Here is a 15,605-nt window from a genome sequence, read left to right as displayed (position 1 = left end):
CCTGAGCTGCAAATATGTAGGCACCAGGCAATCAACGGGAAGCATATAGCACCAGGATAGATGGAGGTAGCAGATCAGATGAAACTTCTGGGAATAAGTTCAACCCTTGTCAGCAACCTTAGTTATGTGCAATGTTCAATTGTTTTGTGTTTGATTATGAGAATCTGTTCACTATTGATGCTCATTGTGTTTGACTAATTAAGCCTGCGTGTGGACTCAGAAGAAAAGTAAACAAAGCTGTAGAATGACCTGGAATCTGGAGCTGAAGCATGGAGCAGACATTTTAAAGCACTGGAAATAAAGTTCCTGCACACATAGAAACTAGCATCATATCTGATCCGAGATATAAAATATACAACAGTATGGATCCGAAGATTCAGCCTGAGAGTTCCTGATCCGAATTGCTATCTCATGGCCCCTGCAGCATGGTATGTGTATTGAACAAAGACAAAGGTTAGGCCTGGGGATGATGGCTCCTCTACCAAGTCCTTTCTTTCTTTCACTGTAGTCAAGTAGATTGCTAACACACCCAGTCAAAAGATCACATATCAGATGAGATACAGGACGGAATTGCAGCTTAGCAGTGAATCAGCATCTTCAAAGCACCACTAAAAGACCTATATTCACACGGTGCCTTTCAGGACATCCCAAAGTGCTTTGTAGCCAATGATTAGTCTTGAATTTTATTCACTTTAATAATGTAATGGAAATGCGGCAGCCAATTTGCACAAAGCAAGCTCCCACAGACAGCAATGTGATAATGACCAGATAATCTATTTTGGGTGCTGGTTAAGGGATAAATATTGGCCAGGATACCAGGGAGAACTCCCCTGTTCTTCTTCGAAAGGGTCTTTAACATACAGCCGAGGGGTCCAGGCAGAGTCCTGGTTTAACGTCTCATCTGAAAGACAGTGCACTAGAGTGTCAGCCTGGATTTTATGTTCAAGTCTCCGGAGTGGAACAGGAACATGCAACCTTCTGACTCAAAGGTGATGCTACTACCCACTGGGCCACACTAATTAAAATCCAGAGGAAAAAATACAGACTCTGTTACCTTTGCTTTTCTATTCTGGAATTACTTCACACATTTCAGTTGAATGATCAACATATATAGATCTTGTGATTTCCCAGAGTTTTATTTTTAAGGTCCTGGATTCTCCTCATTTGTGTTGATAATGACATGTTTGCAAATCAATCTGTGAGTTCTGAGAAAGCAAAACTCTTCAAAAAGAACAACTCGTGCAATTGTCTCCAAGGTAAGTATAGCCATTGAAACACCCCTAAAGCTATTTGTTGCTAGCACAGACAGATAACATCATCAATTCAAAATCCCTAGTGGTTGACAGTAAAGAATGGGTAAAGCAGTCGATTGAAAAAAAAGTACCAGCGTATATTTTGCAGAGTGAAAATTAAGTCAGAAAGAGAGGAGAGAAAAAAAAACACGCAAAGCACTCTCAGTAGCAGAATCTCAGAAAGATGTGAACATTTCCTTTGTTTATGCCACTGAGCTGTTCATTTAACTTTATCATTTGTCCTTTTACAATGTTAAATTTCTACAAGTGTTAACAGCAACTAGGACTGGACAAATATTTATCAAAGCAAAATTAAATATTATGGCCCGCAAACTAATCTATTGATTTCTTGTACGGTTTTATGTGGATTTTGACCTCCAGAGCTTAACAAAGTGAAAATAAATATTTAATTATTCCCCTAAATAAAAATCAATATTTCCCAGAGTTAGCTAAACAAATTGGTCCCATAAATTCTCAAAACGTGCTTGCGACGATGGAACTCTCCAATGACAGACAAGATTTTCCCCTGCTGTGGTTTGGAAAGATAATGACAGGACTACCGAAGGAGGCATTTATTGTTTGTTTCTAAAGTCGATAGCCTTCTAATCATTCATTCAGACTCTCTCTGGGCGCCCTCAAGAGCAGAAGTTATGACCGGTGTTGTTCTTGGCCAATATGCTAGCTCCAAATTTCTCCCTCTACTCCTAAGGGGATTTAACGCGAATAAAAATAAAATTAAAATAGAAGGAAATGTGATGTGTGTAGGCACTTGTATGTGAACAAGAGAAGATTCCTAGCAGTTGCAGTATTTTGATTTTGCGCAAGGGCAGCATTAATTGTAACTTCAACCTTTCGTGAATGCAACCAACAGAGGGAGTCCAGCTCTCTTATCCGAACCACAAAGATCCATCAAAACGTGAAGGAGTAAGCTTTCTCTTTAGTTATGCAAATTCGGGAGGTGCTCTAGTGTATTTGCTCTCTGTAAATCCCCATGTCAAAATGCAGCCCAGTAATCCAGAGAGACAAGCACCTCACCAATGCATAAATAAGAACAATATATGAAGTGGGACCAATTACAAACATCAGGAAAAATGAATCTTTTTGTTAAACCAGGCCAATTTTATCCTTGTGTACAGGGCTTGGAGATGTTGCAGCGCACTGGGTACTGTCCTTGCTTCTGAGCCAGAAGCTCCAGGTTCAATTCTCACCCCAGATACTTGATGGCCAAAGAGGGTGTGCTTGCAATGCAGTCAAACAGGTTTGAGTAAATCCTTTGACACACTCCGATTGCAGGTGGCAGGAGCAGGAGAGATGCCTGGTCAGCCATGTGATGGAAAGAACATTGGAGCCTCTCCCATCACTATCTATAGCTCCAGACTACAACATGCATGGAAAAGTGCATTTACTATAGCAACTTAGACTCCCAGAGTGAACTGTAACACATCATCACCATAACTAATTGTACAGAGGAAATCTCCCCCTAAAATTGATCTGCTGGCTGCTTAAGGGGGAGGGAGAACAATTTTCTCTTAAACCGGAATGAATATAAAACAGAATGCTGTACTAATCCAAATCAAACTTACTTCCTTCAAATCTAACCTGCACAGCAAGGTACCAGAACTAGCAGACAGTCTTTACAATTTAATAATCATTTCTGGATTCTGGCTACCTGAGACCTATTTATTATTCACCCATCACTAAAGGCGGTTCTCTTAATGGAAACCTTTACAGCTCTGGATGAAGTAGTGTGGTGCCCACTCAACTCCAATTTAATAACAAGTAGTTACTTGTTTAAAGAAAAAAAGTGAGATGCTGCAGAACTTGACACAAAAATAAAAAAAGCAGGCAAACTCTTTTTTACACTTCAGTCCACAAGCCTGCCAATCATTCATTATTAATTCCCTTAAAAAATACATTTTCAAGGTAAACATTTAAGGTTGTGTTAATTTACCTGAGTATTAAAATTACTAACAAAAATATACACACACACAGAGACGACACACACACAGAGACGATACACACACACACACACATACACACAGATACAGACACAGAGATGACATACACACACACGTACACACATGGACACAGGCCACACACACACACACAGAGATGACACACACACACATACACAGACCACACACACACACACACACACACAGACACACACAGATACAGAGAGACACATGCACACACACACACATACACACACATAAATACACACACAGAGACAACACACACACACACTCAATGAACTTGCTTCAATTCCCTGGCAAGCAGACGAGAGGGGCATTCACAATGCAAAGACCACTCTGTCTCATCTACTGAAATGGACATTTAACTGACACCCTACAAATATCATAGTCTCTGCTACCAAAACTCTTAACAGTTAGGAATGGAAGGTTGTCCAGAATTTCAGGTGGTTAACATATTGGTTTTCTGGAGACATCCTTCCCCAATGATAGGGACGTTTATTACCCATACCTCATATCTCACCATCTCTTAGCAATTGCTGCCTATTAGCAACAATAGCTAGCCTGTAAATCACTTCTCCCTATTTATGTTAAAATCATTATAATTTTGCTCTGCCATTCAGTGAAATTTATGCACAATTACAGCCGGTTAGTGTAAGTTGCAAGAACATTCTTTAGTATAAAACACTGCAGCAGAGTGGTCACCATTCAGTGTAAATCATTATTAGTGGGAGTTGCGCTCTAAGTACATCATTGTTAGTGTGAATGGGAAGGAAAGTCGAGGGCCATTGCTTCAAGTATTGTATTTGTCCACAATTGCCTAGAATTGGAAACCTATTTTTCTGTTTGTAAGACAAAACCTTTGAATCGTGCACTGGGTTAAGGCTCATCAATTCGGTTTTTGTTCCCTTTGCAGGACTGGTGCATCAGTGTCCCTGAAAGGCAGGGTTCCCAACCCTCCAGGATTGGCCTGGAGTCACCAGGAATTGCCAACACACTTGCCACTTGGGCTCCCACCAATTGTGCTGTGTCGGGCATGGGAGCGGGGGGTGGGGGGGGTGTGGTGGGTTGCAATAGACCATCCAATCTGGATAGGTGGGGAGGTGAGGTCAATGTCACTCATCCTGCCCCTTCAATTGGTATGAACAGCATATGTGCAGATTTCAGTGAGGGAAGGGGAAGGGGAAGGGTCACTGGAAAGTGATCAGGTGCAGGAAACCTGGTCAATTTCCCCCCTCTCCCTAATTAAAGAGAGTCATCTTCTTTCCCGTTACCCTAGGTGAGACCAACTAACCAGGTACTGAGCTCCTAGCTCTGTCTGCTGGCTAATGTAACTGAACTAGTCACTAGGATGTAGTAAATGTGGTGGCGTGAATATTCCCGTAAATAATCTTAGCAGAACTCGGGATATGTTTGAGTATTCACATTGACAGGAGGAACTTTGCCCTCAGAAGTTATGTTTTCCCTCAAGACTAGTGTAAATGAAACAGCAAGGAGAACACATTTCCATGTTCTGCTTCATGTATTCATCCAATTCAGATAAATGGCAGAGATGGGGAACCCAGCTATATGAAAGTAACTTAATCAATCCTCACTGAAGCAATAATTACTGAAAAAGTATGTAATTAGCAGGTAGTCCTGTGTACACAAGATAGAAATTGTGTTGGAGTAAACTGTTGGGTTGCCATTAACTCCCTTGTAAAGGATGCAGCACAGGTTTTTGTTAATTTTCAGTCCGTCATTCTTACTGTTACCTTTTGCCTTCACTACATGATCGGGCCTTTATGTTTTATTGGAGAACCAATGGGAAGACCCAAAATCCGTGTGTACAAGACAGCACCCAGGTTGGGTAGAAAATGGGGTGAAGTAAGAAGTAGGGATTCAAGGTCACCAACCTTGAGTTTTAGAAACCTCAGGCTATAGGGAGGAAGGCGAAACAGAGCAGGAGTAAGGAGTTACATAGATTTAAGATTCTGGGAACAAATGCTTCTGAACAACTCAACAGTGCCAGAGTTTAGATTTCATTATATGGTGAAGGGCAAGCATGCAAGACATTATGTAGAAGACAAATGAGAATAGCGTTAAAACAAATAGACAAGGGAGAATGACAGGGACAAGAGTAAGAGATGAGAAAAAAAGGATAGAGAAGGGAAAAAAAGAAGGGAGGGAAGAGAGAAGGAAGAAAAGAGGAGAAAGGGAATTGAAAGTGAAATAAAAGGAGAGACGGGGAAAAGAGAAAACATGAGAGAAATATCTGCTCCCTGCAATATCCACAATAGGAGTCACAGCTTTAAACTGAGCCCAAGCCAAAATATGACCGAGAACTCTCAGGCAATATTGCACTGAAGGGGTGATTAGTGGACACCGTCTCATGCTAAAGTATGAGGCACAACATGTCCTCGATAGAGATTAAATGTACAGCAACCAACCAATCAAACCACTGTATTTGCAAGCACTATGATCAAATTAATAACACTTACACAGGTCATACTGCAAAGGTCATACCAGCAGACTTCGTATAAAAGTACAAAGCTCTGCAGTACGAATACTGATTGCATTCTGAAGTTTAACTTTGATTCAAAGTACAAAAAAAGGTATCTAAACAAAAGACACAAAGTAAGGGATCAGTCAACTGATGAGATAAAAGCAAAATACTGCACGTGTTGGAAATCTGAACTAAAAACAGGAAATGCTGGAAAAACTCAGCAGGTCTGGTAGCACCTGTGGAGAGAGAAACAGAGTTAGTGTATTAAGTTCTGACTCTTCTTCAGAACCATATTGGACTCAAAACGTTAACTCTGTCTCTCTCTTTCTCTCTCTCTCTACAGATGCTACCAGACCCACTGAGCTTTTCCAGCATTTGCTGTTTTTTTTATTTCAGATCTCCAGTATCCGCACTATTCTTGCTTTTATTCTACCCTCTGGTGATGGTTTACTTGATCTTATCCAAACCTTGAATACCCACCTCCCAACTCGGATGGTCATCCATCATCCCCCACCACAACCCCCATCCACCCCTTTCCCCCCACCACCACTGTGCTCACTGACCAGCATTGGCTCTTGGTGAAGTAATGTCTTGATAGTAAAATCCTCAACCTTGATTTCAAATCCCTTCATGGCCTCGCTCCTCCCTATCTCTAATTTCCTCCAGCCCCACAGCTCTCTGAGACATCTGCACTCCTCTAATTCTGGCCTCTTGAGCATCCCCCATTTTAAATCACTCCATTACTAGCGGTCGAGCCTTTAGCTGTCAAGGCCAAAGCTCTAGAATCATCTCTAAACCTCTCTTTCCTCCTTAAGATACTCCTTAAAACCTACCTCTTTGAATAAGCTTTGGGTTATTTTCCCCAATATCCCCTTACATGGCTCAGTCCCATGTTTTATTCTTTAATTTGCTGAGAATTGCTTTGGAATGTTTTATAACAGTAACGGCGTTACAAGTTGTCATTTTGTGACTGCCCTATGAAGACAAATTCAATTATGTGCCAATTGCTGGAGAAATCGGATTATCAGCATGAAAGCTCATCCACTGCCTTGTGTGATACTGAGCCATGGGGACTGGGAAGAAGCCATGTTTATCCAGAGCTGTGTTGTGTTGTCTTGGTTGCTACTGTGGTAGGAGCATGCAATAGCTCCTAGGTTAGGGAGAAAGAGAAAATAAATGAGCCAGGATTTTCCCTAATAGCTACCCAGTGACCCTGGAAAATGCAGAGAGGGGGGTCAGGTCTCATTTTGATGACCATTGATCATTGACCCTCATGATCTAGGCTCACACAAGGATTCTCAAGGAGAGATAGGTTTTTTTTGATCTGTTTATGGGATGTGGGCATCACTGGCTAGGCCAGCATTTATTTCCCATCCCTAATTGCCCTTGTTCAGAGGGCATTTTTAAGAGTCAGCCACATTGCTGTGGGACTGGAGTCACATGTAGGCCAGTCCAGGTAAGGATGGCAGATTTCCTTCCCTAAAGGACATCAGTGGACCTGATGGATTTTTACAGCAATGGTCATAGTTAGACTTTTTTATTTCCAATTTTTTTTTTATTATTAAATTCAGATTCCACCATCTGCTATGGCAGGATTCAAACATGGGCTCCTCAGAGCATTACCCTGGGTCTCTGGGTTACTAGTCCAGCAACACTACCATTATGCTATCACCTCCCCACTATAGTGCCAGTGCCAGTGGAACTGTAGTGCTAAGATGAGCCAGAACCTTCAGGGAGAAGAGGAGGGGAGGAAACCTCGATGATAAAAGCTAGCAATGCAAGGGAACATATCAGCACATTGCTGCCTCAAGACTTTCCTCATGGTGTATCTTCCACTATGGTGGGACCATTTCTTGGATGTGGAGCATATATTGAGGGTAAAGTAACAGCAAAGAGTAGAAACAAAGGGAAAGATTATAACTATTCTTCTTAGGTGACTCGAATAGCTGGTTAGAGAAGAATCTTAGCAAAGGAGTGCTTAAGAACAAGTTGCCCAATTTTCATGCTGGGCAGGATGAAATGGAAAATAAAATATTGGCTTATTTCTGTGGTTAGATACACATCAAGTCATTCACACTCCAACTGCTACTAACATACAGCAGTTGCCCTAGAGATTAGCACATGTAACTCTTTAAAACCCACAAATGCTGGGCAAATGTTCCTATCAGTAGTATCACTTCTGGCATCACTGTAGAGTTTTCTACATTTAAGAGACAAGGTAAACCAATGTCCTACTGTCTGGTACCAAGGCAGTGCAAGAATCAGATTTATTGTGGTCAAACAGTTTAATAACCTTCTTGCCAAGTGCATTCATTGTAGGTTCTAGTTCAAATGCACAGGGAAAAGAAATATTCATTTTGGAAAAATATATTCAAGTCAAGCTCATCCAACAACACTGCTTGCAACAAACCATATGTTAGAAACATCAGTGAGATTTTCATTAATAAATAAAGCCAGGTGCTTGGAACTGGGAGTGGAGGTCAAAAATGTTATATTAACTCAAGCGTCATACATCTAAATGGATCACAATGGAATTGAAAATCTCTCATTTTCCCTTTGCAACTATATGTTTTTTTAAAAAATACATTTTAATGTTTCTACGAAAACTTTCAGTACACAGTGTTATTCTTACTGCAACACTTCTCATCCATATGGAATATCAAATGGAGAAGGATTGTCACATGTATTTATTTAATTAGTAAAAAGGAATTTTTGTGCTGGGAATGAAACATTTTTCGTACCCAGTGCTCTCAGGTCAGATATAGGATGTGTTCAACACTGAGTAGAGATGTAATTATACATAAAGAATTTGGTGTGTGTGTGTGTGTGTGTGTGTGTGTGTGTTTGTGTGTGTGTGTGTGTGGTGTTGTGGATTAGTGCCAATCCCAAGATTTGAAGGGCATACAACCCAGGCCAAAAAGGAAATTGAGGTGTTGCAGCCTCAGTTTTGCCTTTCTCCATTTGGAGTAAAGTTTGTTAAACAAAGTGTAATAACTGGTCTCAAAACCAATCAAATATTTTCCTACCTTTTGTTCTTAGTATCAGGATCAAATAATCCTTGGTCATAATCAGCATGAACCAGGCAAAAAGGTAAAGTGATCTCTACGTTCTCTTAACAATGTGCATTTACTGCAAGCTCAGGACAGTGCATTCTACTTTACCAATGTAAATCTTGATTCATTTATGTTTGTGTTCCCTCAGAGCAGATGGGCAATTTAGCCCCAAATAGCATTCAATTCTAGACAGCATAATCTGGATTTAAGCTGCTAAAACCTTTGTTAAAGCGGTTAGCACCCATCTCATTTAGGATGAACATAGTTATCATGGTAAGGGAGAGATGTCATCAACCTAGCCTGGAGTTGACACTAGGTGCCAGAGAACAACAGATACACTTGCCACCCACTATCTCCAGTCACAAATTTTGCCCACAGTGATCAGTAACATATACTATAAATAAATCCAAAATATTAGAACAGAGGCCATTCAATAAAAGCTTTCTCAGTGGTAAACTACATCCTAACTCATAGTATTATACAGCCTTGGGTTACCTTTGAACTTATCTCCTCCAGTCCTAATCCCCTGATGGAACTCTGCATTCCTCCATCTCTTGTATCCCTGACCTATTTCCCCACCAATGGTAGCTGTACCCAGTTCTCGCACCCCTTCCCCTCTCTCTCTTCTTAAAGACATTCTTAGTCTTTGACCAATTTTTGGTCCCCACTCCTAACATCTCTTTCTTTAGCTCATGCCAATTTTTGTGTGATTGTGTTGCTTGTGAAGTGCCTTGGGATGTTTTACATTATATGCACTATGTAAATGCAAACTGTTGTTGTTGTTGGCTCCCTCTTGCTGATGAACATTCCCCATTTCCTGGGCTGGGCCACCAGCAGTGTACTTTAGTAATGAGAGGAAATGCAGGCAGTACTGATTACAACTGCGCTGTAATCGGCCCCCCTTCTGAATGTCTAAAGAAATCCACCACTCTGTTCCCTTGGTTGACGGGGTTGGGAGTTAAGCAACTAAAGGGGCAAGTGGATGGCAAATAATGCTAAATGGTGGCTTCTCAAACTGGGAGTGGAAATGCAACTGCAGAAATGTCCCAAACTCCAAGAGCTGGGAGGTGAGACAGTTCCAGTAGCCACAAGGCAGGTCCCAAATTTCCTCAGCAGGGATCCCCATTTCAAAGTTACTTATCCAATTTCGACTGCATGCCTCTGTAGGATTCCAAAGTGATAGAAAACTGCAGAAAACACAATGGCAGCTTTGAAATCCTACACCCAAAAGTGCATGAAAAATCATCCTTTGAGGTTCATACCAAAAAGAAACCCAGAAAAGTTTAACCCTGAATGTGTTTAATTTTCATGCTCCTGTTCTCAATCACAATAATTAACAAAATGGAGGAAAATTTTAAAAAGTAATGGTAATTAACAGGTTCCAGAACATTTAATTTTAAATGCACCATGGTGAAATTCCTCACCGTCAAAACTTTCCTATTGTCCCAAGGACAATTTCACAGGATACCTTAGTGTCACTCAATAAATAGCGAATGCCGCACTGAATTAATTGTTCAATTCCTTTTTAAGGTGTAAACCTCATAGGGGACTGGTTAATGATTTATTAACTGCTCCTGTAAGGACAGGAATGTAATTTTATATTTTGAGAAGAACAACAGAGGGGGCAAAAAAGCACATTCTCTGAAACACAAGGCATTCTATTTTAACAACCAGGCTGCTAATAATAACAGTTTTACACCCGAAACTAAGTGTTTTTAAAGGCAAATCAGGAGATAAAATATTTGCAGTCATAAATTGGAAGTGCTATTTATACAGCATTTCCCAATGGGGTTAGAAGAAAACAGTGGAACAATACTGGAATGGGAATGACATTGTAGAATCAACAAGCTGCTAAAGGCGGTGAAGAGCCCCTCCTCTCCCGCACATACACCCCCCCCCCCCCCCCCCCCCCCGCCTAACATCGATGTTCAGACACTGACTAAAAATCTTCCCTGATTTTTTTTTTCCCGAAGCAATAAATATTCATAACTTTCGATGGGAGATATCAGCATCCGTACAGATAGGCAGAGCCCTGAAGAGCACTCAAACGTTATGCAGTGTTTACATAATAAAAATTTCCCAGCCCCTACAGTCAAAAGCTAGAGTTTCCTCAGTCAATCTTGGTGGAAAGTGCGAGTGCCGGCTGCAGTTTAGCAACAAGCAGCTTCCGTTATGAGTAACTGCGCCCAGTGGCTTTGGGAGAAAACATGTTCGGAAATAGATCGTTTAATATGATGTTAATCGCATCAAACTGTAGCTCTCGTTCGCCAAGACTCTCAGATTCGCATGTGCCTTCTTTTATCTTGAATACCAACTCTGGCGAGGCAACAACACATACACACACACACACACATAGATACACACGCAAAATATATTTGCTTAAAAATCTACCTCCTCGTCACAGGGCTGCAATGCTGGACAGCTCCCTGCTCCCAACTGTCAAAGACGCATTATTGGAACACTGCATGATGGACAAGGCAACTAACCAAACGGTAGTTCTGAATAGAATGTCAAGGCTGTAAAAGACACCAATGTCACCGGGAGGCGGGTCTCATCTAACTACCTTGAAATTAAGCAGTGGAGATAAATGTCAAGTGTGGCCCACATGTCTGAGCGAGAGAGTAAATTTCTCACTCAGGGGAGAACATCATTTTTTTTTAGTCCCAAACGTTGCAACCATTTCACAGCTGCACCAACTTTAGTAACATAATCTCACGCCAGGTTAGAAGGTCCCCACTGTCACTGTTGCCATCTGAACTGCTTTTAATTAAGCAAAACAATGTTTACACTGAAACAGCTGCCCCTATTTTGCCCCCCATAAATAGTCAAGAATGCAACAAGCATGGCAACAATATTTTTCACTGACTGCTCTAAGTATTTGGACACAGGATTACAGATAGCAATAATAAACGTGAATGATACAGTAATGCCTTGACAATGTCCCTTGGTCAAAATGGCAAGCGTCAAGTGGAATTTGCAGAACTCATCTCCAGATTATTATTTTCCCTTCCTCATGAAGGGTTCTCTTCTCCTAACAAAGCCTGTTATATTCATTCCCCTTATCAGCTCATATTTGTGTCTTGAACAACAATGCAAATACTGCAGCATGACGCATCTAAAAAAAATTTAATGCAGCCCATGGCAGCTCAGAGGGGAGTAGGCTCAGCTACGCAAAACCCAGCAATGCAGACCACCATCAACAAAAGTGCAAAAAAAATCTCGACACAACTGCATGTAATCCCAAGCTCATTGCACACATTTAAAAAATGATCGTTAAGCGCCAAAATAGAAAACATGTCAAGGGACAGAGAGATCTAAAATGTTGGAAATAAGACACAGGTATCATGCCAGCCTCACGCGGCTTTACACAAGCAGTTTGTTCCGTGGGATAGGCAGATCTCATTTCAAAAATTGAGAGCAGCAGCGCACAGTTTCTCAATGAATTTCTTTCCTCCCTTTAGCGAGCATTTGTACTATGTCCGTGGAATCTTGCAGCGATCTTGTCTGCTGCAATGTCAAGTTCTGCAGCTGACAAGACAGATTGACACGTTATTTTATGGGGGGAATACATGAAAAGAAGCCCTTCTCTTCTGCTCTGTTGCTGAAGCAACTGGTACACTTCTGCATGTGCACCACTGTTAAAAAGGGCTTTCACAAACTAGAACTGCCAACACGCTGCATCTCGCAAAATACTGAGGTGGGAGTGGGGTGGGGGGAGGAAAAGGGTCAGATCATTCATACAGTAGGTAAAGAAAAATTATCTACTTACCCCTGGTAATGTCTTCTGCTCATGCAAGGCGCTCTGAGCTTTAAGAGCCGAGTCTCTGGCACAGTATGTGAGGAAGGCACAACCTATGTTAAAAACAGAGCAAGTTACTCTATACCACAAATGCTGCTGAGTTCATTTCATTAAGTGCTGCAGATAAGACAGTGAAAATCTGCCTCATTGCTCATGTTCACTACACAGCTGCCTTTCCCAGGCAGCCAATTTTACCTCCCTCCCCACCCCGAGCAGCTTCCCCATTCAAATTAAATCCAGGCTCAGAGATGAAGTAGGCAAAGTGCAGAAAATGCTCTGCTTTGCCAAACAAGCTCAGTTACAGGCAGCTTCTTATTTTTGACAAGTTTGACTAAACAGCTAATCGAAACTTTTAAGCCAAATCATTGAACTAGATCTACCTGCTCAATGTCACACTTAAAATAAAAGGAGCATTTGCTTGGACGGAGAATGTATATTCTAACTGCTTCGAGTTACGTACAACAGCATCTTCATGAGCACAGACCTGATTTGTGGTCGGCAGTTTCTACTCTCAATGCATTAACTTAGCACAAATTCTTTAATATCATTGCATCACCCACTGTGGGCAGCAGCATTCCTGGTCTGCAACCTGCATATTCAAGTGACAATTAATGCAAGGGAGCTTTGAGTAAAGATTATTTTGCTGCAAAGACAGGCACTGCTCGAAGACTCGCCAAGCTACTGCTTGCTGCTGTCAACAGCCCAGTTAAGAAAAATAATTCAGACACTCCAAGCAGTTAATTCTTAAGAGGACTCCCAGAAACTCAACGCTACACTATAATGTGAACACATCTTATTAACATGTATTGCAACAGATGTCAATAGTTTGGCTGCTTATCATGGGTGTTTAAGATCCATCAACAATTCTCTTTACAGAATGTGAACAAAGCAATCGTTTGCCAGTCAGGTATGTGCCTCATCAGCATCGGTGTTAATAAGATTTGACTATAAATGGGTATACATTAATGTCCACAGTTTATTGTCCGAGCTAAAGTTATTGACAGCTTCTGTTACATGAACTCCAAAAGCCAATGAAGGAGAACACATTTCCATTAAGATCTACATCCCATTGACAATTTAACACAAGCTAAGGTCAGCCAATGCATGCGAATGATTATATTAATTGACAATATTTTTGTTATCAGTAGCTTGCCTGCAATGTTATCTCTAGTCAGTGAATTCAGCCTTTGGTAAAAAGCTCAAGTCTACAGAGAAACTGTCAGGCACAAAGCAGAAAAAAAAGAAGTAAATGTAGAACCCCACAAAATCCACAAAACATTCTTCGATTTGGGTCGAAATTATGCAACTTAACTTGGGGGTCAATACGATTTACCGCAACAGAACTAAGTAACTGTGAATCAATCCATATCGTTAATAGGCAATTTGCCACACTTGGTTCAAACTGGTGGCATCTGTCCTCCTGGATTCTGTTAGCTCCAACATCATTCAGAATTCAAAGTAAAACACATATATATATAAAAAAAACAGTCCAAGCTGAAGTGACAGATCGGACAAGTGTCAAACTGACAGGAGAGTGGTGTCAATCCCCATACATTTAAACTGGACCATTAGCTAAGATCGAGTTTGTAAAATTCGCGAAACTTTATCACGGTTTAAATGACCGAAATTGACTCTAATGCACTTTTTAATTCCTGTACCTGGATTAACCAACTTTACGGATCAGTTTTAAATACAGGATGCTTTTTTTGTTGCAAATTTAGGTTTCCTGTACAAAAGAAATGCTGGTTGAGGAGATGGGGAAAGTGCCGCGCCGCTTTGCACAAAATTACAAACCAAAAAAAAATAAATTAAACTTTGACTGTCGAGGACTAAAAAGGATCATTTCGGTTTTGCATGCAATGAAGCACAGGAAACAAAAACCCGTCAAATGATAGCCATCAAAATCACAACAGGAACGGTTCAGCTGTACAAACACCGAACAAGTGTCTTATTGGGGGCAGAGAGGGAGAGAGAGAGAGAGAGTCCGCTCTGGAGAGGAGCTGCAAATGGGTGTTTGCAAATTTTCAGGAAACTTTAATGACGGGTCAGGAAAAAGTAACGGGCAAGGAGTGACAGGAGCAAGAAAAAACTGGCCGGATATTTGTAACAGATGGGAAACCCAGGAAAAAAAAAAGTCAACCTCGCTCTCTTTTCTATTATATATTAAAACACATCCACGCACAAACACACACACACACACACACACTGCTCCGGGGTGTCTTCATATCACCATCCACATTGTACAGAAGAATGAAGACTGAGAGGCACAGACCTTTGTGCATACCGGTGAAGCGATCCTTCAGCACAGTCAGTTCATAGATCTTCCCAAATTCCTCGAACAGCGGCTTTAGGTCCTTCTCCTCCAAATTGCGGGGGATTTGGCCGATGAAGAGTTTGATGGCGTCGTGGTCTTTCATTGGGATGGTGTTCTGACTGCTGTGGCTCAAGCCGTTCATCCGGCTGCTGCTGCTGCTGTTGTCTAGCTGCACTCCGTTGGTTACAGTGGCCATCTTCAAGCGCTGTCTCTCTCTCTCGCTCTCTCTCACTGGTCGCTCACGTCAGCCTCTAACTAGGAGACTCTGCAAGTCCTGACGTCAGGGTTGCCTGGTTGGTGCTGAAACAAATGTGGCTGGATTCACACACGCTCTGGAGCCTTAAAGGCACAGTGACACTTCCCCATCTCACCCCCTACACACACACACACACACACAAACACACACATATACACACACACACACACAAACACACACATATACACACACACAGGCACCCTATCTCACAGTGACCCTTCCCCACCTCACCCCCCGCACACACACACACACACACAAACACACACATATACACACACACAGACACACACATATACACACACACAGACAGAGACACACATATACACACACACAGACAGGCACCATATCTCACAGTGACCCTTCCCCACCTCACCCCCTACACACACACACACACACACACACACACAAACACACACATATACACACACACAGG

At 41.6% G+C, this 15,605-nt stretch overlaps 1 protein-coding gene across 28 annotated transcripts in view; it reads right to left on the bottom strand.

Moving 5' to 3' along the window:
* Nucleotides 1-15,112, bottom strand: part of celf6 (CUGBP Elav-like family member 6) — an 828,179-nt gene extending 813,067 nt beyond the window's left edge. For 14 of the 28 annotated variants that reach the window (XM_041178343.1, XM_041178321.1, XM_041178335.1 and 11 more), the window contains exons 1-2: nucleotides 14,875-15,112; nucleotides 12,573-12,655 (exon numbers count right to left, since the gene is read on the bottom strand). In XM_041178343.1, the coding sequence (XP_041034277.1) occupies nucleotides 12,573-12,655; nucleotides 14,875-15,112 (321 nt within the window). The remainder of the gene's footprint in view (nucleotides 1-12,572; nucleotides 12,656-14,874) is intronic. The other 14 variants (XM_041178329.1, XM_041178328.1, XM_041178341.1 and 11 more) reach the window with 1 other exon arrangement.
* Between the last annotated feature and the right edge of the window lie 493 nt (nucleotides 15,113-15,605).

The sequence above is a fragment of the Carcharodon carcharias genome, chromosome 32 (assembly GCF_017639515.1).
Source record: "Carcharodon carcharias isolate sCarCar2 chromosome 32, sCarCar2.pri, whole genome shotgun sequence".
Classification (NCBI taxonomy): domain Eukaryota; kingdom Metazoa; phylum Chordata; class Chondrichthyes; order Lamniformes; family Lamnidae; genus Carcharodon; species Carcharodon carcharias.
This window is presented reverse-complemented; position numbering and strand designations above follow the sequence as displayed.